The 24,667-nt window shown below is 48.3% G+C and overlaps 1 protein-coding gene across 1 annotated transcript; it reads left to right on the top strand.

Moving 5' to 3' along the window:
- The first annotated feature begins 1,427 nt into the window (after positions 1 to 1,427).
- On the top strand, positions 1,428 to 21,660 carry LOC115166228 (acylamino-acid-releasing enzyme). Its single transcript, XM_029720050.1, has 22 exons — positions 1,428 to 1,445; positions 1,723 to 1,855; positions 4,364 to 4,496; positions 4,672 to 4,759; positions 4,874 to 4,949; positions 5,124 to 5,275; positions 5,487 to 5,621; positions 5,838 to 5,929; positions 6,061 to 6,098; positions 6,223 to 6,344; positions 8,557 to 8,617; positions 8,778 to 8,872; positions 8,950 to 9,001; positions 9,113 to 9,201; positions 18,445 to 18,580; positions 18,678 to 18,761; positions 18,980 to 19,060; positions 19,148 to 19,236; positions 19,374 to 19,582; positions 19,815 to 19,917; positions 20,007 to 20,113; positions 21,390 to 21,660. Exons 1-22 carry the CDS (start codon positions 1,434 to 1,436, stop codon positions 21,496 to 21,498), a joined length of 2,196 nt encoding a protein of 731 aa, XP_029575910.1. The 5' UTR covers positions 1,428 to 1,433; the 3' UTR covers positions 21,499 to 21,660.
- The last annotated feature ends 3,007 nt before the right edge of the window (positions 21,661 to 24,667 follow it).

Raw genomic sequence — 24,667 nt, 5'->3', positions numbered from 1 at the left:
GAAGCACGGTGGCTAGGAAAAACTCCCTAGGAAAAACTCCCTAGAAAGGCCAAAACCTAGGAAGAAACCTAGAGAGGAACCAGGCTATGAGGGGTGGCCATTCCTCTTCTGGCTGTGCCAGGTGGATATTATAACAGAACATGGTCAAGATGTTAAAATGTTCATAAATGACCAGCATGGTCAAATAATAATAATCATAGTAGTTGTCGAGGGTGCAACAAGCACGTCCGGTGAACAGGTCAGGGTTCCATAGCCGCAGGCAGAACAGTTGAAACTGGAGCAGCAGCACGGCCAGGTGGACTGGGGACAGCAAGGAGTCATCATGTCAGGTAGTCCAGAGGCATGGTCCTAGGGCTCAGGTCCTCCAAGAGAAAGAAAGAAAGAGAGAAAGAGAGAGAGAATTAGAGAGAGCATATTTATATTCACACAAGACACCGGATAAGACAAGAGAAATACTTCAGATGTAACAGACTGACCCTAGCCCCCCGACACATAAACTACTGCAGCATAAATACTGGAGGCTGAGACAGGAGGGATCAGAAGACACTGTGGCCCCATCCGATGATACCCCCGGACAGGGCCAAACAGGCAGGATATAACCCCGCCCACTAGCCCTCAGTCCAGCCTCTCAGCCTATTGTGGACGGTCTGAGCACTGATGGAGGGATTGTGCATTCCTGGTGTAACTCAGGCTGTTGTTGCCATCCTGTACCTGTCCCGCAGGTGTGATGTTCGGATGTACCGATCCTGTGCAGGTATTGTTACACGTGGTCTTCCACTGCGAGGACGATCAGCCGTCCGTCCAGTCTCCCTGTAAGCGCTGTCTTAGGCGTCTCACAGTACGGACATTGCAATTTATTGCCCTGGCCACATCTGCAGTCCTCAGGCCTCCTTGCAGCATGCCTAAGGCACATTCACGCAGATGAGCAGGGACCCTGGGCATCTTTCTTCTGGTGTTTTTCCAGAGTCAGTAGACAAGCCTCTTTAGTGTCCTAAGTTTTCATAACTAAGACCTTAATTGCCTACCGTCTGTAAGCTGTTAGTGTCTTAACAACCGTTCCACAGGTGTGTGTTCATTAATTGTTTATGGTTCCTTGAACAAGCATGGGAAACAGTGTTTAAACCCTTTACAATGAAGATCTCTGAAGTTATTTGGATTTTTACGAATTATCTTTGGGATTCAAATGGTGGGATTGGATGGGGCAGGAGATGTTTATTTTTTTTTTTCAATGGTTAGTGCTATCTGGGATTCTTTGGACCTCCCGATCGTTTTAAATTTCAACTTCAATGGGATGACGTCAGAGTTGGGGTGAAATCCCAAGGCGCCATTAATCACTTCCTTTGTGAATCCTACAAAATGTGTTGCTGCTGCCGCCTTGCGTTCGGTCTCTTCCATCAGCCCCTGTATGAAATGGTATAGGTCGTCGTGTAGACATGGAGTTCCTGGTAAAAGACAACTATTGTTCTTTTTTTCACAGATTTAGAAGTACCACTTTAGCTCAAAATGGACATTTGTGTTCCATCTACGTTTATCTTAACATTCGTCTATCTAACCGTTAAAATGAAGCTGATACATAATGTTCGTTTGTTGAACGCATGCAGTCACATGGCTTTATTATCACCTGTAATCGATGAAAGTGATTAGTTAGCTAGCTAATGCACTGTAAAAGTGTTCCCAAAAACAGTTTCTAGCTGCATGTCTAACTAACGCTACTGCACCTAGGCACGAATGGAACCCGACGCTATCAGCACTTTGTACCGCGAAATTAGTGGGTATCCCACCCCTATTTCTGCCTTCGTGACGGCGAATGACTACATGGCACTATTAAACGGCACGAGTTTCACTTTATGTACAGGTGAGACACTGCGCGCACACGCACACGCACGCACACACCACACACACACACACACACACACACACACACACACACACACACACACACACACACACAGAGATCGCAACGTTGTAACTGTCCCACTATGGTGTCTGTGAAACCATAGGTTGCGCCTGAGGCCATCACCATTTTGAAGTAGTCAATTTTCATCTGCATCTGAGTTGGTTAACAAACTGAAAGGGTGTATTTTTAGATATTTTTATTTAACCTTTATTTAACTTGGCAAATCAGTTAAGAACAAATTCTTATTTACAATGACTGACTGTAATGTAACCAGAAACAATTAGGGTGTGGGGTTTCTCGCTTCCTCTGTCTCTGCTGCTACCATAGAGATACATAGAGGACTCATCTTGTGTCTGTGCCATTATAGCAAAGATTTCTATAACTAACCCAAGATAGACCAGAGCATGTCATTTCCACCACTCTAGTCATTCAGGTTACGCCTCTACAGAGCTCTGGACATTCAGGTTACGCCTCTACAGAGCTCTGGACATTCAGGTTACGCCTCTACAGAGCTCTGGACATTCAGGTTACGCCTCTACAGAGCTCTGGACATTCAGGTTACGCCTCTACAGAGCTCTGGACATTCAGGTTACGCCTCTACAGAGCTCTGGACATTCAGGTTACGCCTCTACAGAGCTCTGGACATTCAGGGTACGCCTATATAATGCTGTGCTCATTTAGGTTAGTGTTTTCCATTAGCGTCGGCTGTACAGCCGGTTACACTAATTTTCAGCAGGGTACTTTTTCCACTTCAAGTTAACTATGCTACTTTTTTACAATTCATAAATTAGAAAAAAAGTTCACGAGCCCTCTCCCACTAAAATGAATGATATGCATCTTATAGTGTGTGTCAGTCCGAAAGTGACCGACGACAGGGATGGTCTGCTGGCTTGACGGTCTGCTGGCTTGACGGTCTGCTGGCTTGACGGTCTGCTGGCTTGACGGTCTGCTGGCTTGACGGTCTGCTGGCTTGACGGTCTGCTGGCTTGACGGTCTGCTGGCTTGACGGTCTCTCTGTACCTCCTGGGTGTGTGTGTTGTGTACACTGTGCTTGCAGTCACATTTCTTTACACGGAGGGAGAGAGCACAGAGGAGGATGGTGGCCGGAGCTATAGGAGGACGGGCTCATTGTAATGAATGGAACAGTCAAACGTGGTTTCCATGTGTTTGTGTTTGATACGTTACATGAATTCCGTACCAGCCATTACAATGAGCCCGTCTTCCTGTAGCTCCTCCTACCAGCCTCCTCTGAGAGAGCATGATGCTCCTTCATCGTCTATGTGAGTCAATTTGCACGTCCCATATAATGCGGTAACGATGAGTCGAAATCCACTTCGAATATAAATTAATGTGCCAGAAATTGTACTTTCTCATGCTCATTGGCCATTTTTAGCATGTAAATCTTGGTGGGGCAAACTCCCCCCAATTTTTTTGGTCATTTCCAATTTGAGCAAATTAATCATAGTGGGCAGAACGAGCAAGGACGTGGGCAGAGCCAAGCACGAGCTAGTAAGATCCTATTGGCTCGCTCTAGTATTTATTAGCGTATTTCCGTTAAGGAACGCCTACTTCGTTGTGAGTGTGCAATAACTCAATTCACCCCTGCACTCCTTCTAAACAACATAATTTTTGGTAAAGGGTAAAGTCTACAAAATGCAGTCCACTGTTTGTTACAGATTCTAGTTTTGGAAACAGAAAACTGTATGGCGATCAAATGTTTCATTGATGAGAATATTTGCATAATTTTGGCCAAAATCCATCTTGCTCCGTCTTTTCCCAGTGCTGGGCTTCCTCACTACCATATTTGGTAGTGTGTGGAAACGCCAACCGGATGCTTCACATGTATACATCCAGGGAAATATCTGACTCATTGTTCGATCTGTGACAATAGCATGGACAGCATGGACAGCACCATTGAGGCTATCTCCATTTTGAAGTAGTCAATTTTCTTCACGATTGGCCGGATCCCTCCTGATGACCTGGATGGACATGACTCCAACAGGATCAGCCAATTAAGTGTGAAGTACCACCCAGTTGCTGACGTTAAAGTGGCGAAAGCCTTCAATGCTACCTTTTGATCACTAGAGGCCTCTATCATTCTCAAAGGCCTCAGTGGTGCTGCCCATGCTTTAACAGGCTTTTGGGCATTAGCCCTCTATACATCACACACACACACACACACACACACACACACACACACACACACACACACACACACACACACACACTAAAGAACACTGAACAGCAGACAAATTGGTACCCATAAAAAACATATGCAGACAAGCAGGTCTCCCTGATTTATGATATTTATAAACCTGGAAGTGTTTTATTTTTTTGACTGCACATATGCTATTATGTTTGTTTGGTTGGGGAAAAAATAGTTCAAATTACTTTTTAAATCTATTGATGGAAAAAAAATAAAAAATAATCCTAGTTATTAACCTCTCCTTCACCTGCGCCTATCAGAGTGGAGTCAGACTGAGACAGTCCGGGGAGCCAGACTGCACTATGCCCAGCAGTGGACACTGATTCAAAACTACAGACAAGAGACCGACATAAACATCCAACCACCAAGCCCCTGCAGCCTTTTACACGGCGAGTAAGTAGACAGACGGACACATTAACACTCCCCCACCACTCATTCTCCATCCCAGTGTCTGGTGTTGATGACGTAATGTGTAAGATGATTATATAGGGGAGGTATTTAATAAAGACGCGAGAGGTCTTTCTCTGAGCTGCCATTTTCAAAGCTTTCTTCCTTCCTGCTCAAATAGATTTCTGAGTTCCTATTCCCTGTCTGGAGATCTGAAGGCGGTTGTCAGGGTAACCAGCGGTCAGGTTGTGGTACAACAGTTCCTGGAGGTAAGGATGGCGTAGTCTGGGTGTGTCCGTCATCATTTGGCTAAATTCCTTCACCCACCCCCATACGGTGCGTATTTGTTTGCTTTAACTTTAATAGGGTCTGTTCATTTTCAGGTATGGAGCAACAGGTGTCTAAAAAAGATCCTCGATCTCTCAGCTCTCAACAAACATGGGAGAGTGTATGAGGATGGTAAGGCCTTTTCCTGGGTGGTTTTAATGCCTATGGTGCTCTGAGTATTCTGTCCGATGCTAGACCTGTCCACTGTGGACCTAATCGGCGCCATTTGCTTGAATTCATCAGCCACACTCTCTCTCCATGTCGGTCTGTCTTTGTCTCTTGTTCGCCGTCTGTCTTTGCGTGCAGCTCAGTTTGGCTGCCTGGCCTGGTCTACATGTGAGAGCAGGCTGCTGTATGTAGCTGAGGGGAAAAGGTCTATAGGAGAGTCATATGCTTCAGCCTCCAGCCCATCAGCTGGAGAGCCAAGAGCAGGGCCCTCGGAAGGCCCTTCTGAGAAGGTATCAGAAACACCCTGATCACTTCTCCTCTATTACTTGTCTTTGTATGTTTAGCCATACATTCAGTTGGATGTAGTCCTTAAAGTGACACTCGGGTGGTTCTGGAAGTACTCTTAGGATGGCTGCTATGTTGCGTAAACATGATCCAGTGTTTATTTCTATTATTTTTTTCATGGCTTCAACACCCTTCCTTTCCCCTGTTGTGCATCAGGATAAGAGTGTGTACTGGGAGGACTGGGGGGAAGGCTTGACCAGTAAAAGTGTCCCAGTGCTGTGTGTGGCCGACGTGGCCAAGGGCACGGTAACAGTGCTGCAGGGTGTCCCGTCACACGTGTCCCCAGGCCAGGTGAGCACAAACGGGGCCACACACACACACACACACACACACACACCAATAAAGGCATTAGCAGAGCATCGTATGGTATTTGCAACTTCACTGTAAAGATCACCAGTCACATGACATGTCTTATAGTCATGTAATTCTATGTAATATCATGTTATGCCATGAAATGTAAATGTACAGTAATTGTTGTCATGCTGATTGTCTGTCTGGTTAACACAGGGTCTCTGGGCCCATGATGGCGAGTCTGTGTTTTTTGTGGGCTGGTGGCATGAGCCCTTCAGACTGGGCCTGAGGTTCTGCTCCAATAGGAGGTAAGGAACAGCCTGTGTAGTCTACTATGTTTAAGTCATATCACTAATCAATATTCCAGAGTAATAGACTGATCAAGATATGCCCTTATGTGTTATTTTAGTAAGACTAAAATGAGAGCTTCTGGTTTCAGGTCAGCTCTGTTTTGTCTGGACCTGGAAGGAAACTGTGGTGAGTATTTCCTGTGTTCATTGTCATGGTAATCAACTTGTTAATTCACAGCGAATTAACAACAAAGCTTCTCTTTCCTCCTCTCAAACCTCCAACCTGCAACCCCTTGTTTCTCCTTACACAGAGTGTCTGTCTGGGGACACCAGCTCAGTCTCGTCCCCCCGTCTGAGCCCTGATGGACGCTACCTGGTGTACCTGGAGGGACAGGTGTTTGGCCCCCACAGCCAGTGTCTAAGCATGCAGCAGGTGAGTCCCCAGCCTGACCTCCAGCCTCCCAACTCCCAGACCCCAGTCCAGACCCTCCCCCCCACTCCCAGCCTAGCCCCTAGTCCTCAGCGTGACCTCCAGACCCCCGCTCCCAGCCTAGCCCCTGGTCCTCAGCGTTACCTCCAGACCCCCGCTCCCAGCCTAGTCCTCAGCGTTACCTCCAGACCCCCGCTCCCAGCCTAGTCCTCAGCGTTACCTCCCGACCCCTGCTCCCAGCCTAGTCCTCAGCGTTATCTCCCGACCCCCGCTCCCAGCCTAGCCCCTAGTCCTCAGCGTTATCTCCCGACCCCCGCTCCCAGCCTAGCCCCTAGTCCTCAGCGTTACCTCCCGACCCCCGCTCCCAGCCTAGCCCCTAGTCCTCAGCGTTACCTCCAGACCCCCGCTCCCAGCCTAGCCCCTAGTCCTCAGCGTTACCTCCAGACCCCCGCTCCCAGCCTAGCCCCTAGTCCTCAGCGTGACCTCCAGACCCCCGCTCCTAGTCTTCAGCGTTACCTCCCGACCCCCGCTCCCAGCCTAGTCCTCAGCGTGACCTCCCGACCCCCGCTCCCAGCCTAGCCCCTGGTCCTCAGCGTTACCTCCCGACCCCCGCTCCCAGCCTAGTCCTCAGCGTTACCTCCAGACCCCCGCTCCCAGCCTAGTCCTCAGCGTTACCTCCAGACCCCCGCTCCCAGCCTAGTCCTCAGCGTTACCTCCCGACCCCCGCTCCCAGCCTAGTCCTCAGCGTTACCTCCCAGCCTAGTCCTCAGCGTTACCTCCCGACCCCCGCTCCCAGCCTAGTCCTCAGCGTTACCTCCCGACCCCCGCTCCCAGCCTTGTCCTCAGCGTGACCTCCAGACCCCCGCTCCCAACCTAGTCCTCAGCGTGACCTCCCGACCCCCCGCTCCCAACCTAGTCCTCAGCGTGACCTCCCGACCCCCCCCTCCCAGCCTAGTCCTCAGCGTGACCTCCCGACCCCCGCTCCCAGCCTAGTCCTCAGCGTTACCTCCCGACCCCCGCTCCCAGCCTAGTCCTCAGCGTTACCTCCAGACCCCCGCTCCCAGCCTAGTCCTCAGCGTTACCTCCAGACCCCCGCTCCCAGCCTAGTCCTCAGCGTTACCTCCCGACCCCCGCTCCCAGCCTAGTCCTCAGCGTTACCTCCCGACCCCCGCTCCCAGCCTAGCCCCTAGTCCTCAGCGTTACTTCCAGACCCCCGCTCCCAGCCTAGTCCTCAGCGTTACCCTCCCGACCCCCGCTCCCAGCCTAGTCCTCAGCGTTACCTCCCGACCCCCGCTCCCAACCTAGTCCTCAGCGTTACCTCCCGACCCCCGCTCCCAGCCTAGTCCTCAGCGTTACCTCCCGACCCCCGCTCCCAGCCTAGTCCATCAGCGTTACCTCCCGACCCCCCGCTCCCAGCCTAGTCCTCAGCGTTACCTCCCGACCCCCGCTCCCAGCCTAGTCCTCAGCGTTACCCTCCGACCCCCGCTCCCAGCCTTGTCCCTCAGCGTTACCTCCCGCCCCCCGCTCCCAGCCTTGTCCTCAGCGTTACCTCCCGACCCCCGCTCCCAGCCTAGTCCTCAGCGTTACCTCCCGACCCCCGCTCCCAGCCTAGTCCTCAGCGTTACCTCCCGACCCCCGCTCCAGCCTAGTCCTCAGCGTTACCCTCCAGACCCCCGCTCCCAGCCTAGTCCTCAGCGTTACCATCCAGACCCCCGCTCCCAGCCTAGTCCTCAGCGTTACCTCCAGAGCCTCACGTACTCCCAGCCTAGTCCTCAGCGTTACCTCCCAGCCTAGTCCTCAGCGTTACCTCCCAGCCTAGTCCTCAGCGTTACCTCCCAGCCTAGTCCTCAGCGTTACCTCCCAGCCTAGTCCTCAGCGTTACCTCCCAGCCTAGTCCTCAGCGTTACCTCCCAGCCTAGTCCTCAGCGTTACCTCCCAGCCTAGTCCTCAGCGTTACCTCCGCTCCCAGCCTAGCCCTCAGCGTTACCCCCGCTCCCAGCCTAGCCCCTAGTCCTCAGCGTTACCCTCGCTCCCAGCCTAGTCCTCAGCGTTACCTCCAGACCCCTGCTCCCAGCCCCTTCATGAAGGAGCCGTTACCGCCTTATCAGAAAGAAGCAAGGATGGTCTGGAGGTCAGTGGGGAGTGCTGCTTATGCTTCGCTGGTGGTATTCTGCACTGTTATACTGTTATATCCTTACCTTCTCTCTGTCCACAGTATGACCTGGAGACAAGGAAGATCTCGGTGCTGGTGGACGTAGTCAATAGGCCAAAGAAAGGTACAGAATTTGAATAACTTTAACGCAACATTTTGAACTTGACATAGAATGGCACCCCATTTCCTACTGCACTTTCCATCTCTTGCTTCTCACCCATTTCCTTCCCGGACATTATCTATCAATCCCCGTTCCTGTGCCCCCCCCTTTTGTCTGTCCCTAGATGAGTTTGCTGGGCTGTATGAGGCTTTGCCACCTCGATGCTGGGCGTCAGACAGCCAGAGAGTGGTCTTCAGTAGTGCCCGGAGGAACTGGAGGGTATAGTGTGAACATGCACACAAGCAGACAACTTTGTACTCCATGATCTCACTTTCCCATCTGTCCCTCTCTCCCAGGACCTCTTTGTAGTGGACAGGACCACTAGGAGAGTAACCCGCATGTCTGCCCGTAAGCTCTCCTTTATATGATTATTAGTCTGTTAGGTTTTCATCTCCAGCTTCTTCAACTGCAACTAGTCCGAGCTGTAGCAAACCGTTCAATCTTTCTCTCTCCACTCAGCTGAGAAATTTGGGAGCTGGAAGCTGCTCACCATCCAGAATGACCTCATGGTGGTCCACTGTTCCCATCTGAACGAGGCCCCACGCCTGGTAATACAGTATTGTGGTCATTCATATATCGCTCTGGGCATTGAGGTTACCCCTATACAGAGGGCTGGGCATTGAGGTTACCCCTATACAGAGGGCTGGGCATTGAGGTTACCCCTATACAGAGGGCTGGGCATTGAGGTTACCCCTATACAGAGGGCTGGGCATTGAGGTTACCCCTATACAGAGGGCTGGGCATTGAGGTTACAGTGTGTTCCACTAGCGCCGGCTGTCGACTATACAGCCGGTTACACTAATTTTCAGCCGGGTACTTTTTCCACTTAAATTAACTATGCTACTTTTTACAATTCACAAGTCATAAAAAAAAGTTCATGAGCCCTCTCCCACTAAAATGAATGATATGCATCTCATAGCGTGTGTCAGTCAGAAAGTGACCGACGACAGGGACAGTCTGCTGGTTTGACGGTCTGCTGGTTTGACGGTCTCTCTGTACCTCCTGGGTGTGTGTGTTGTGTACACTGTGCTTGCAGTCACATTTCTTTACACGGAGGGAGAGAGCACAGAGGAGGATGGTGGCCGGAGCTATAGGAGGACGGGCTCATTGTAATGAATGGAACAGTCAAACATGTGGTTTCCATGTGTTTGTGTTCGATACGTTACATGAATTCCGTACCAGCCATTACGATGAGCCCGTCTTCCTGTAGCTCCTCCTACCAGCCTCCTCTGAGAGAGCATGATGCTCCTTCATCGTCTATGTGAGTCAATTTGCACGTCCCATATAATGTGGTAACGATGAGTCGTGGCACATTAATTTATTTTCTTTCTCATGCTCAGTGGCTATTTTAGCATGTAAATCTTGGTGGGGCAAACTCCAATTTTGTTTCTTTCGGTGCAAGCCACTACACTAAACAGTACATTAATTGCACTATAACGGTGACCAACAGTGCCCACACACGGTTAAGACCGACATAAAGCTGTCCCAACTAGAGAGCTTTCTTTTCAGCACCACAGAGTGAATCCTTACCACTGTTACACCTGGCTATCAGCGGAGCCTTGTCTGGCAGCGAAACCGTTCATTCAGCCTCATTTACTGCCTTTAAAAAATAATAGCTGATATGGCTGACTTGCTTCAACAAACATGTCTGAGATTTCCCATTTCCGAGTTTCCAGTTGTTTTGAATGCTGCAGAAGTAACGCTGGATTGACAGCATGGCCAATGTATTCAACCTTTTCTAGCCCATCGTGTTGAATGTTTATCCTTTTAAACACCCACCCCACTGAATATCAGGCTAGTAATTGCTTTGCAATGCTTGCAGTTAGCCACTGATTCCTTCCAAACCACTCATTGTTGAATTAGCGATTTCCAACTTGGTGTGTAATGTTTATGTCCAATGGCCGACGAGCACCGCTAAGTTTTATCATAATTTCTCATATGACAAGGATTTGCCAGTAGATTGTCGACTTAATTCATGATGACTGCTAGCTAAGTATGACGTTGACATGATCAGTCCAATCAAAGCTACGGCAGATATAATGTGATTTGACGTCATTTTATCTGTGGCCAATGACCTTGAGCCTTCTTGGATGGACACTTCTAATGTAACTCAATGGCTGCGTTTCAAACATATAAAAGACACACCCTCGTCCACTTACCCTCGCCTTATGCCCTTGGGGGAATCCCCGTGGCCATATTTGTCGGTCCAAATGATTAGCCAAGCAAGGGAAGTTTGCAACGTAAGCCCCTCAGCCCTCGTTTTTAATGGAATTTGCGGGTGTGCAATTATGTTCACTTCGGGGCCTGAAATGCCCCATAATTCAATTTGCGATGATGGTACATCCGCTAAGAAAAGTCAGCCAAAATCCCAAGGTCAATATGGAGTCAACAGTGTAAGTAAAAACAAATGTAAATAAGTTAGAAATTGTGCTGCTAATACACCAACACGTCTTGTAAATGTTTTGTTTTGTTAGCTTTTGGAAATTGTAGAAATAAATGTTCATTCAGAAGTTCCAGCTAGGCAGGCTAACGCTAGTTAGCTAATTAATTTGCTAGCTATCATACATGAATAAATATATAGTTAATATAAGTAGACGTGCAATCATAACGTCATCAGAAGTGTCCACTTCATTTTAGGGCTGAGGAGAAAGGATGTGTCTTAAGTGTTTGGAATGCAGCCTATGACGGCACCCAAAGGGCTTGAGTTTTGGAACTCTACCTTTTTAGATTTTGCCTTGACATAATGTCCCCATGAGTGACAGGACACTGAGCCAATCACTGCGCAACTAGGGAACACGTTTGTTAAACCAAATCATCATGGAAACGCATTTCATTTGGTGTATCAAGCAAGAAGGCAGTAACTGCAGTCTAGGGTTAAAGATCATGTCCATGTTAATAAAAAAACTGACATCTTAGTAAGACAACCACATCTCCAATGATCTGCCTACAATTCATTTGCCTCGACAGTAAAACAACTTTGAAGTCCTTTTTTTCCAGTTTCACTCCATGAGCATTTACTGCTCTTTTGCTTGGTATGGCAGAGCTGTGATTTGATTGACGAACAACAAGCTTGGCTCATAAATGTTGTCTAACTGAAAAAGTCAATCTCATATCCTTGCCGTTCATAAATCATACAACCATATCGCATCGGGACAAGTAAACTAAAGATCTCGTTTGTATTTTCGATATGAACTCTTATCAGGACTTGACAGACAGTGATGTTAGGCTACTGACGAGTCACTCAGTTTATCGAATCGCATCGGTAAGAGTTGATTTGGCTTCATTCGCATAGTGGTAGTTTTGTTGGTGATTAACTGCAGTTAAATGATAACGTTCGATGAATATGGTGAATCCTCACTGCAGAAAAATAGGTAGGCTAGTGAAACGATAGCCTCACTCTGGTCCGAAAGAGAACTTATTGATTTATTTCCAAAGCTAATGATGCATATGTTATTTTCAAATATGTTGATCTATGTCTACTGATTTTAATCAAAGTGTTGACAATGGAGTAGTCAACTGCTGCTTCATTCTTCAATTATACCTGTATCGCAGATTGCTGAGAAAATGCCTCTTATAAGGGAACTTTATGCCTGTGGAAGTCAACAAACTCTTAAAAGATTAATTAAGAAGAAATCTGTGGGTCAGGTCATTAAACAAGTGTTTTTTTTCTTCAATAAATGACGTAACTGACGACAGTTAAATTAGTGGAAGAATTTCAAGTGTTTGCAACTTTCCTTGTGAATTGTCATTTATTCAAATATATACTATTTTAGAGCCATTTTTTACATTTGAAGAAGTGCTCGTCACACAATTTCTTTGATTTAAAATGTAACTTAAAATATAAATTAAGATAATTTGGTCTATTTACTTAATTTGAAGAACAAACATTGTGGCAATTCTTATCTTACAGTAAAATTCTTTAATCTCAAGAGAAGACTGGATAAAAAATTACGGTTTCTTTTCTTAATTAAAAAATAGTCTTTATTGTCTAAGCCAAGACAATATTTAATCAAAAATAGCAATACACTAGATTCATCCATTTTCAGTCATTTTAATTTTAAACAATACCACCAAAAAAAATCAAATTTGGGAGGTAAACTCAAAAGTATTCATAATTTCGCTGAGTATTTCGGATGGAATCAAGGTATTGGAGGCCACCAAAATAGAGCTTGTTTCCCAGAAAATTATTAACCACCTGGCCCGGGCGATCCCACCTGGCTACTTTTATATTTAGTTAGCAACTCCATGTGCTTGTGGAAAACATGTAGGTTACCCCCCCCCCTATACTGATCATTTAGGTTACCCCCCCTATTCTGGTCATTTAGGTTACCCCCCCTATTCTGGTCATTTAGGTTACCCCCCCCTATACTGGTCATTTAGGTTACCCCCCCCTATACTGGTCATTTAGGTTACCCCCCCCCTATACTGGTCATTTAGGTTACCCCCCCCCTATACTGGTCATTTAGGTTACCCCCCCCCTATACTGGTCATTTAGGTTACCCCCCCCCTATACTGGTCATTTAGGTTACCCCCCCCCTATACTGGTCATTTAGGTTACCCCCCCCCTATACTGTCATTTAGGTTACCCCCCCCTATACTATGTCATTTAGGTTACCCCCACCTATACTGGTCATTTAGGTTACCCCCCCCCCCTATACTGGTCATTTAGGTTACCCCCCCCCCTATACTGGTCATTTAGGTTACCCCCCCCCCCCTCTACTGTCATTTAGGTTCCCCCCCCCCCCCTATACTGGTCATTTTAGGTTCCCCCCCCCCCCCCTATACTGGTCATTTAGGTTCCCCCCCCCTATACTGGTCATTTAGGTTACCCCCCCCCCCCCTATACTGGTCATTTAGGTTACCCCCCCCCCCCTATACTGTCATTTAGGTTACCCCCCCCCCCCCCCCCCTATACTGGTCATTTAGGTTACCCCCCCCCCCCCCTATACTGGTCATTTAGGTTACCCCCCCCCCCCCCCTATACTGGTCATTTAGGTTACCCCCCCCCCCCCCCTATACTGGTCATTTAGGTTACCCCCCCTATACTGGGCATTTAGGTTAACCCCCCCCCCCCCCCCCTATACTGGTCATTTAGGTTACCCCCCCCCCCCCCCCTATACTGGTCATGGGTTAGGTTACCCCCCCCCCCCCCCCCCTTATACTGGTCATTTAGGTTACCCCCCCTATACTGGTCATTTAGGTACCCCCCCCCCCCCCCTATAACTGGTCTTTAGGTTACCCCCCCCCCCCCTATACTGGTCTTTATGGTTACCCACCCCCCCCTATACTGGTCATTTAGGTTACCGCCCCCCTATACTGGTCATTTAGGTTACCCTACGACCCCCCCCTATACTGGTCCATTTAGGTTACCCCCCCCTATACTGGTCATTTTAGGTTACCCCCTACCCCAACCCCCCCCCCTATACTGATCTTTTAGGTTACCCCCCCAACCCCCCCCCCACCCACACCCCCTATACTGGTCATTTGGTTACCCCCCCCCCCCCCTATACTGGTCATTTAGGTTACACCCCCCCCCCCCTATACTGTTCATTTTAGGTTACCCCCCCCCTATAACTGGTCATTTAGAGGTTACCCCCCCTATACTGGTCATTTAGTTTCCCTCCCCCCCCCTATATACTGGTCATTTAGGACACCCCCCCCCCCCCACCCCCCCCTATACTGGTCATTTAGGACACCCCCCCCCCACCCTATACTGGGCATTTAGGACACCCCCCACCCCTATACTGGTCATTTAGGGACACCCCCCCCCCCCCTTATAACTGGTCATTTTAGGTTACCCCCCCCTATACTGGTCATTTAGGTTACCCCCCCTATACTGGTCATTTAGGTTACCCCCCCTATACTGGTCATTTAGGTTACCCCCCCCCCTATACTGGTCATTTAGGTTACCCCCCCCCTATACTGGTCATTTAGGTTACCCCCCCCCCCCCTATACTGGTCATTTAGGTTACCCCCCCCTATACTGGTCATTTAGGTTACCCCCCCCCCTATACTGGTCATTTAGGTTACCCCCCCTATACTGGTCATTTAGGACACCCCCCCCCCCCCTATACTGGTCATTTAGGACACCCCCCCCCCCCCCCCCTATACTGGTCATTTAGGACACCCCCCCCCCCCCCCCCCCCTATACTGGTCATTTAGGTTACCCCCCCCCCCCCTATACTGGTCATTTAGGTTACCCCCCCCCCTATACTGGTCATTTAGGTTACCCCCCCCTATACTGGTCATTTAGGACACCCCCCCCCCCCCCCCTATACTGGTCATTTAGGACACCCCCCCCCCCCCCTATACTGGTCATTTAGGTTACCCCCCCCCCCTATACTGGTCATTTAGGTTACCCCCCCCCTATACTGGTCATTTAGGTTACCCCCCCTATACAGGTCATTTAGGTTACCCCCCCCCTATACAGGTCATTTAGGTTACCCCCCCCCCCCGCCCCTATACTGGTCATTTAGGTTACCCCCCCCCTATACTGGTCATTTAGGACACCCCCCCCCTATACTGGTCATTTAGGACACCCCCCCCCCCCCCTATCTGGTCATTAGGTTACCCCCCCTATACTGGTCATTTAGTGTTACCCCCCCTATACTGGTCATTTAGGTTACCCCCCCCTATACTGGTCATTTAGGTTACCCCCCCCTATACTGGTCATTTAGGTTACCCCCCCCTATACTGGTCATTTAGGTTACCCCCCCCTATACTGGTCATTTAGGTTACCCCCCCCCCCCTATACTGGTCATTTAGGTTACCCCCCCCCCCTATACTGGTCATTTAGGTTACCACCCCCCCCCCTATACTGGTCATTTAGGTTACCCCCCCCCCCTATACTGGTCATTTAGGTTACCCCCCCCCTATACTGGTCATTTAGGTTACCCCCCCCCTATACTGGTCATTTAGGTTACCCCCCCTATACTGGGTCATTTAGGTTACCCCCCCCTATACTGGTCATTTAGGACACCCCCCCTATACTGGTCATTTAGGACACCCCCCCTATACTGGTCATTTAGGACACCCCCCCCTATACTGGTCATTTAGGACACCCCCCCCCCCCCTATACTGGTCAGTTAGGACACCCCCCCCCCCCCCCCTATACTGGTCATTTAAGGACACCCCCCCCCCCCCCTTATACTGGTCATTTAGGTTACCCCCCCCCTATACTGGTCATTTATGTTACCCCCCCCCTATACTGGTCATTTAGGTTACCCCCCCCCTATACTGGTCATTAGGTTACCCCCCCCTATACTGGTCATTTAGGTTTACCCCCCCCCCTATACTGGTCATTTAGGTTACCCCCCCCCCCCTATACTGGTCATTTAGGTTACCCCCCCCTATACTGGTCATTTAGGTTCCCCCCCCCCCCCTATACTGGTCATTTAGGTTACCCCCCCCCCTATACTGGTCATTTAGGACACCCCCCCCCCCCTATACTGGTCATTTAGGACACCCCCCCCCCCCCCCTATACTGGTCATTTAGGTTACCCCCCCCCTATACTGGTCATTTAGGACACCCCCCCCCCCTATACTGGTCATTTAGGACACCCCCCCCCCCCCCCCCCCTATACTGGTCATTTAGGACACCCCCCCCCCCTATACTGGTCATTTAGGTTACCCCCCCCCCCCTATATTGGTCATTTAGGTTACCCCCCCCCCTATACAGGTCATTTAGGTTACCCCCCCCTATACAGGTCATTTAGGTTACCCCCCCCCCCGCCCCTATACTGGTCATTTAGGTTACCCCCCCCTATACTGGTCATTTAGGACACCCCCCCCCTATACTGGTCATGTGAGGACACCCCCCCCCCCCCTATACTGGTCATTTAGGTTACCCCCCCCCCCCCCCTATACTGGTCATTTAGGTTACCCCCCCCCTATACTTGGTCATTTAGGGTTACCCCCCCCCCCCCCCTATACTGGTCATTTAGGTTACCCCCCCCCCCCCCCTATACTGGTCATTAGGTTACCCCCCCCTATACTGGTCATTTAGGTTACCCCCCCCCCTATACTGGTCATTTAGGGTTACCCCCCCCCCCCCCCTAATAACTGGTCATTTACTGTTACCCCCCCCCCCTATACGGTCATTTAGGTTACACCACCCCCCCCTATACTGGTCATTATAGGTTACACCACCCCCCCCCTATACTGGTCAGTTTAGGTTACACCACCCCCCCTATACGGGTCATTTAGGTTACACCACCCCCCCCCTATCTGGTCATTTAGGTTACACCACCCCCCCCCTATACTGGTCATTTAGGTTACACCACCCCCCCCCCCCCCCATACTGGTCATTTAGGTTACCCCCCCCCCCCCCCTATACTGGTCATTTAGGGGGGGTGTCATTTAGGACACCCCCCCCCCCTTATACTGGTCATTTAGGTTACCCCCCCTCTATACTGGTCATTTAGGTTACCCCCCCTATACTCGGTCATTTAGGTTACCCCCCCCCTATACTGGGTCATTTAGGTTACCCCCCCCCCTATACTGGTCATTTAGGTTACCACCCCCCTATACTGGTCATTTAGGTTACCCCCCCCCCCCTCTATACTGGTCATTTAGGTTACCCCCCCTATAATGGTCATTTAGGTTACCCCCCCCCCCACTATACTGGTCATTTAGGTTACCCCCCCCTATACATGGTCATTTAGGGTACCCCCCCCCCCCCCTATACTGGTCATTTAGGTTACCCCCCCCCTATACTGGTCATTTAGGACACCCCCCCCCCCCCTATACTGGTCATTTAGGACACCCCCCCCCCCCCCCCCCCTATACTGGTCATTTAGGTTACCCCCCCCTATACTGGTCATTTAGGACACCCCCCGCCCCCCCCCCCTATACTGGTCATTTAGGACACCCCCCCCCCCTATACTGGTCATTTAGGTTACCCCCCCCCTATACAGGTCATTTAGGTTACCCCCCCCTATACAGGTCATTTAGGTTACCCCCCCCCCCCGCCCCTATACTGGTCATTTAGGTTACCCCCCCCCCTATACTGGTCATTTAGGACAACCCCCCCCCCCCCTATACTGGTCATTTAGGACACCCCCCCCCCCCACCCTATACTGGTCATTTAGGTTTACCCCCCCCCCCCCCTATACTGGTCATTTAGGTTACCCCCCCCCCCCTATACTGGTCATTTAGGGTACACCCCCCCCCCCTATACTGGTCATTTAGGTTACCCCCCCCCCCCCCTATACTGGTCATTTAGTTACCCCCCCCCCCCCCTATACGGTCATTTAGGTTACCCCCCCCCCCCTATACTGGTCATTTAGGTTACCCCCCCCCCCCCCCTATACTGGTCATTTAGGTTACCCCCCCCCCCCCCCCCCCTATACTGGTCATTTAGGTTACACCACCCCCCCTATACTGGTCATTTAGGTTACACCACCCCCCCTATACTGGTCATTTAGGTTACACCACCCCCCCCTATACTGGTCATTTAGGTTACACCACCCCCCCTATACTGGTCATTTAGGTTACACCACCCCCCCTATACTGGTCATTTAGGTTACACCCCCCCCCCCTATACTGTCATTTAGGTACACCACCCCCCCCCCTATACTGGTCATTTAGGTTAACCCCCCCCCCCCCCCTATACTTGGTCATTTAGGTTAACCCCCCCCCCCCCCTATACTGGTCATTTAGGTTACCCCCCCCCCCTATACTGGTCATTTAGGTTACTCCCCCCTATACTGGTCATTTAGGTTACCCCCCCTATACTGGTCATTAGGTTACTCCCCCCTCCCATACTGGTCATATATGCATTGTCATTGCAGGTAGTGGCTTTTCTTCCGTTGGCTGGGGGGGAGGGGGAGGTGTCCTGGGACCATCTGGGCGAGTCGTGTCTACTTGGTGCTATCGTCAATGTTCTGGACGTCAGCCCTACACCCCAGGAGGAGAACCCAGAGTACTGTGAGTCAGTCAATAGTGGTTTACAACTTGTCTGGTTGCCATAACTGCATGTCCTTGAGAACAATAAAATGAAGTAAGTTGTGTGTCTCTTATGCAGCTGGCCTAGACTTCGGGGCCCTGCTGGTTACGACAAACCACCTTCCGTCACGCACCAAGGTTCCTCTGGTGGTGTTTGTCCATGGTGAGAGAAACCTCTGGAGAATCTAGCTCCTGGGCCCGTATTCATAAAGCGTCTCGTAGTAGGAGCACTGGTCTAGGATCAAATCTTCGCTGTATATTTAATTTGTATAAAAACTGATCCTAGATCGGCACTCCTATTCTGAGATGCTTTTATGTATATGGGAACTGATCTATGAAAGAGATCACGGAGGACTCACTGAAGCTTGTGTTCTTTCCCAGGTGGGCCGCACTCCCAGTTCTTTGCGGAGTGGAATGTCACTACAGCAGTCCTGGTCAAACTGGGCTTTGCTGTACTCATGGGTAAGATAGTGGACTTCCTCCTTGGCTCATACCCACACACACTGGTATCCACTGTTAGAATATTGTTTCTCGCTCTGTGTTTTGTAGTGAATTACCGGGGTTCCACTGGCTTTGGCCAGGACAGCATCTTCTCTCTGGCCGGTAACATCGGCAGCCAAGACGTCAAGGATGTGCAGGTACCGAGTGAGCTCTCAGCTGAAAATGACTACAAGTGTTTCAACCCAGGGTGTCAGTCAGGTTGCTAATTTTTGTTCTAACTCAATACTACTAACACACCTTGTTCAACTAACCTCTTCCTAACTATCATTCCCAGAGGGCTGTGCTAACTGCCCTTGCTGACCAAACTGCTGAGAAGCTCTTAACCCTTGACCCTGATAAAGTGGTGGTGATGGGTGGGTCCCACGGAGGCTTCCTGGCCTGCCACCTGATTGGCCAGTTCCCAGACTTCTACAAGGCGTGTGCCGTCAGGAACCCAGTCATCAACGCTGCCACCTTACTGGGAACCAGTGACATCGTGGACTGGTGAGACTTGACACTGTCTCTGTGTATCAGTGTATAGGACTGGGGAGTCCTAAATGAGACTGTAAAACACTAATTGTAGTGCACTAGTTGGGGGATGGAAAGTGTGTGCACTGCATATTTAAGATGCTGTAAAAATAATAAATAAATAAAAATACAAGTACTATGCAAATACAATGTGATTAATTGGTTGGTTGATGGATAGTTGTCCTGTGTCTCCCTCTACCTTTCCTAGGCGTTACTCTAGTGTGGGGCTGCAGTACTCTTATGACCAGCTGCCCACCCCAGAGGCTCTCACCACCATGCTCCAGAAATCCCCCATCACCTACGCACCTCAGGTTTGAGGTTCATGCACACAAATACAAACACACTCCCCTATAGCTGTCAGAGACAAGCATATCATTTGGTTTTGTCCGTCTGTGTCCAGATCAAGGCCCCAGTGCTCCTGATGCTGGGGGGTAAAGACAGGAGAGTGTCCCCTTACCAAGGTTTGGAGCTGTACCGCTCTCTGAAGAGCAGGGGCTCCCCCGTCAGGTGACAACCGCTTGTTATATTATCCATCATCCTGCCCACATAAAAAAATAACTATAGAACACTACAGTACTTACTATAGAATTTGGCTCAAATGCATTAAGGAAAGAAATTCCCCCAAATAACTTTTAACAAGGCACACCTGTTAATTGAAATGTATACCAGGTGACTACCTCATGAAGCTGGTTGAGAGAATGCCAAGAGTGTGCAAAGCTGTTATCAAGGCAAAATGTGGCTACTCTGAAGAATCTCAAATGTTAAAATATATTTTTATTTGTTTAACACTTTTTTGGTTACATGATTCAATATGTGTTATTTCATACTTTTGTTGTCTTCACTATTATTCTACAATGAAGAAAATAGTAAAAATAAGGAAAAACCCTTGAATGAGTAGGTGTGTCCAAACTTTTGACTTACTGTCGATGAAAACGCTCTTGGTACATATTATGATCTGCAGCTTATGAGGTATTCGTACTCAGGCGACCAAAAACTTGAGACTTCCTTAAAATTAGTTTGTGCACCAGCTGTTGAGACACTCCTCCCCCTCTCAGCTTACCCGAGGCTGCCTTCTGATCTTACCAGTGCGGTGTATTGTCCTTGTTCAGGCAAGACTCCTTGAAATGTAGGATATTGCAGTTCTTCAGGTCCTGTTGATAGGATAGTCGCCAACAGTTTGTTCTCTAGTGATTGTACGTTCGCCCACAAAACAGACGGCAATGGCGGTCTAGATGCGCGCCGACGTAGCCTAATCATGATGCCGCCTCGCTTGCCTCTTTCGCCGCTGCTTCCTCTTTCGAGTCCCGGGGATCAGGGCCAGGTCCGGGGTAAACGACCAGAGCTGCCGACTCGTTGAAGTAGAAATCTCTATCCGAATCGAGGTTCGCGATTGCTGTTCTATAGCAGAATTTGATTGCTGTTCTGATGCAGAATTTGATTGCTGTTCTATAGCAGAATTTGATTGCTGTTCTATAGCAGAATTTGATTGCTGTTCTATAGCAGAATTTGATTGCTGTTCTATAGCAGAATTTGATTGCTGTTCTATAGCAGAATTTGGTCAGGAGCCGGTAAGACGGCAGCTATCCACTGCAGCGCCGTCCTAGTTTAGCATTGTTAGATGATTCGTTGACCTGTGTGAACTCTGGGCCGTATTTGTTAGGTACCTAATAGAAGCAGAACAAACTGAAACAGGGAGGGACTACCTGAACTTGTCCAATAAGAAATTGCTTGCTTTTGTTTTCCTACGTTGTCCGCTAATAAATACAACTGCTTGCCCTTGCAGGTTGCTTTGGTTTGCGGAGGACGCCCACTCTCTGGCTCGTGTGGACACTCAGGCTGACTGCTTCCTCAATGTGGTGCTGTGGTTCCAGCAGCACCTCTACCTGCACTGAGCCTCTACTGGTATGACTGGGGACACAAAGGGAACTGTGGAATTAAGACATCCACACTTGTGTGTACTGTACTCCCTTTGTACATTTCAGTTGTTACCAGGTCCTTCTGGTGTTTTCTATGGTTGCATTATGCCAGCAATAAATGTTTTGTTGAAAATATGACCTTTTGCGTTGATTGTGTACAACCTTCCGTGAGCTCCATGAGGCAATGGATGATTTACTTAACTGCAGATATGGGATTCCTGTGGATTTGTCTGGAAAACATCCAAAACACCAGTGTTGGGGACGTTACTCTAAAAATCTAGTTTGCCATGCTACCTATTACTTCACACTGGAAGAAGTTAAGCAAGACATAGCTGACTTAACTGTTTTTAATTCCAAGCACAGATGGGACCCTTGGAAATGAATTTGCTTAGGCATTAATCATGTAAAACACATTTCTTTATTGTGACACGGCGTCAGTGAGATTCAAATCTATGATCTTCTGTTTCCTATCCATGGAATTAGTCTACTGCACAACCAGAATGGAGCTAGCATGCCATGTTTTTTTTAACTCATACGAGGCTGTTCATTTGTCTATTCAAACAAACCCCATTTCAAAGGAAACAAACACACATTAAGATTAGGTGTGGCCAATTAGTCAGCACAGCCAACACCCCTAAACGTTACTAAAGTTTCCTTGTGGTTTTTATGGAACATTAACGTTCTCTGAACGTTACTAAAGTTTCCTTGTGGTTTTTATGGGAAGTTTTCTTAATGTTCTTGGAACAATTTGAGAACATGACTTCACATAGAACCATGAGGAAACCTGTAGGAAACATTATACTGAAATTTCCACAACGTTGTTTCTTAACATTCTCTGACCTATTTGACAACATTCCCAATGTCAGACCAGTTGGAGAATGTTCCTATAACATTACCAAAAATGAAATGTAACCTTGTTTGAACTTTTAGGGAACGTTCTATTAAAGTAATGACTTTTTTTTTGTGGAGTCCCTTAAATGTGCTGAGTGTTCCAAAGCCAAGCAACTATCCAGCACCATTCCCAGAAAGTTGTGGGAAGGTTGTGTGCAAATAAACCATAGGACCACCATGTTCTCACCAAGCTCTAAGAAACATATGGTTCTCAGAACGTTATGTGCCAGCTGGGTAGTTCACTGCATCCAAATTATTTAGTGTGTTCATATGAGAAAATGGGAAATGTCATAGACGACAAATTGCAAGACTGATCACGTTGTGGTCATATGTTAAAATGTGTTATTTATCCTATTACAATGTTTTAAGTGAGAATTATGGAGGGTGTAAACACTTGACACTCAGTGTCGTAACACTTTATGACACGGTCATAACAGCTGACATAACTTGTCATATGGTCAACAGTCATGACCAATATATTTACACCTGTTGTGACAGATATTGCATTGCTTTGTGGCTGTTACTGACACCATAGGTGTCAACCCACATTTATTCAAATTAGTTTTCTCCCTGCCATGAAGTTTCTTTTCATTTGAGTTTTTCTTAAATCCTTTTTTGTAATGAATTCTTGATGGGTTTTTTTCTCCATGTTTTAATTAAGTAGCTTTTAGGAAATCAACTTTATGACACTTTCATGAAGCATATTGACCATCCTGTGTCACTTCACTTGGACTAATAAAATACACTTTATGACACTGTCAAGAAGCATTGTGACCATCATATAAGCCCTCTATCAGACATCAGTCAAAAAGAGGGTGTCTTGTCAGCTCCTGAAATCTGCTCCTGCATTCATCCCTGTCATCAGCAACTGAGCTTTGGGGTAGGTGCATGTCTGACTAGTACGCAATTACAATTTAATATGGTCAATAAAAAAAATAATGTAATGTTTTGTGGGTTTGACACTCTTACGTAGGTGTCATAACCAGACAAAATAATGCAATATATGGCACAACAGGTCTAAATGTGTCATGACGGTGTTATGTCTGCAGTTATGACATGGTTATGACTGTCAGTGTTATGACTCTAGGTGTCAAGTAAAGCGTTACCGGCAGGTCTGATGCTGAAAAAGAAACTAAATTATTGCACACTTTACCCATATTTTATGGGTAAAGGTTAGCTTCTGTAGTTCGCTACACTACTACATGGCACAACAAGTCATTACCTACTGAATGTAGTTCCCTACTCCCCAACACTGCAAAACACCATAGTCCACTGCAGACAAAAACATATACCTTCCGTGTTCAGACAACACTCACTCCCACAAGGGCACAGTGGCACCTGTACAGATTACGTAACATACACAGGGGGCACAACCACACCTTCATAGATGCCAATCACACTTGGTATGAAGATAGAACTGAGTCTCTCCATGGTAAAGTAGTCTTTTTCAGGCAGGTGGTGTACAATCCAATACTTCAACCCTCCTTTGGTGAGATTGAAAGAACCCAAAACAATGTGAGACAGAATCTGAGGATAGGGAAAGAAAATGCAGTTTAAAATGTTTTCCTCATGACAAATGTATTTGAATATGAATGTTTCTGTTACTGTAGGGCTAAAACAGCAATACCTCTAGGTTACTATCATTTAGGATGGGTTGAACCCAAGCCGCCATCGCTTAACCATATTTCATGGTCATCTGTAAACATGTGGTTGTAGTTAATCTGATCTATCCAACCGGATCTCAATTTACCATCCTGTGGAGTACAGTGCAGTTCTGGTATCCACCACCAGAGAGCAGTAGTGGGTGGTGGTGCTGTTGGCTGAGACCACTCTATCTTTGACCATGGCAGCATGGCTAAGTCATCATCGTGTCCTCACCTCTGCTGTTGATGTTGGCTGGTGTCAATACTGAGCAGAGTGGTAGCAGTAGTACCCTGATGGCTAAAACATAAGATCGGAACCCAGTAGAGAGAGAGAGGCAGGCGGAAGAAAGGAAACACGAGCAATGTCGGGAGGGCAAGAGTGGACCCAGAGCGAGAGAAGTGGGCCGATTTGTAGAAATATGGCTCTGTTATGCGCTGTCCTTTGTGTTACGGTTCTGTATTTCAATGGTGGCCTGCGGCCTGTGTGAGGGCTGTTTCTGTACTGTCTGTTGTGTGTCATGTGTTGATGTCATTCATAGTGTCTGTTTGTATACCTCCCTGCATGTTACTCATTGTTTATCAGAATCTTAGTCTGTACCCAGTTAACACAT

The sequence above is a fragment of the Salmo trutta genome, chromosome 28 (genome assembly GCF_901001165.1).
Source record: "Salmo trutta chromosome 28, fSalTru1.1, whole genome shotgun sequence".
Classification (NCBI taxonomy): Eukaryota; Metazoa; Chordata; class Actinopteri; order Salmoniformes; family Salmonidae; genus Salmo; species Salmo trutta.
The sequence above is the reverse complement of the archived record's forward strand: the minus strand, read 5'-3'. Positions and strand labels throughout refer to the sequence as shown.

Excerpts from the sequence above, each read along its gene's own strand:
- LOC115166228 (XM_029720050.1), top strand. Across the intron at positions 4,950-5,123 it reads TGGGAGAGTGTATGAGGATG|CTCAGTTTGGCTGCCTGGCC; the intron begins GTAAGGCCTTTT and ends CTTTGCGTGCAG. Across the intron at positions 19,918-20,006 it reads CCATCACCTACGCACCTCAG|ATCAAGGCCCCAGTGCTCCT; the intron begins GTTTGAGGTTCA and ends GTCTGTGTCCAG.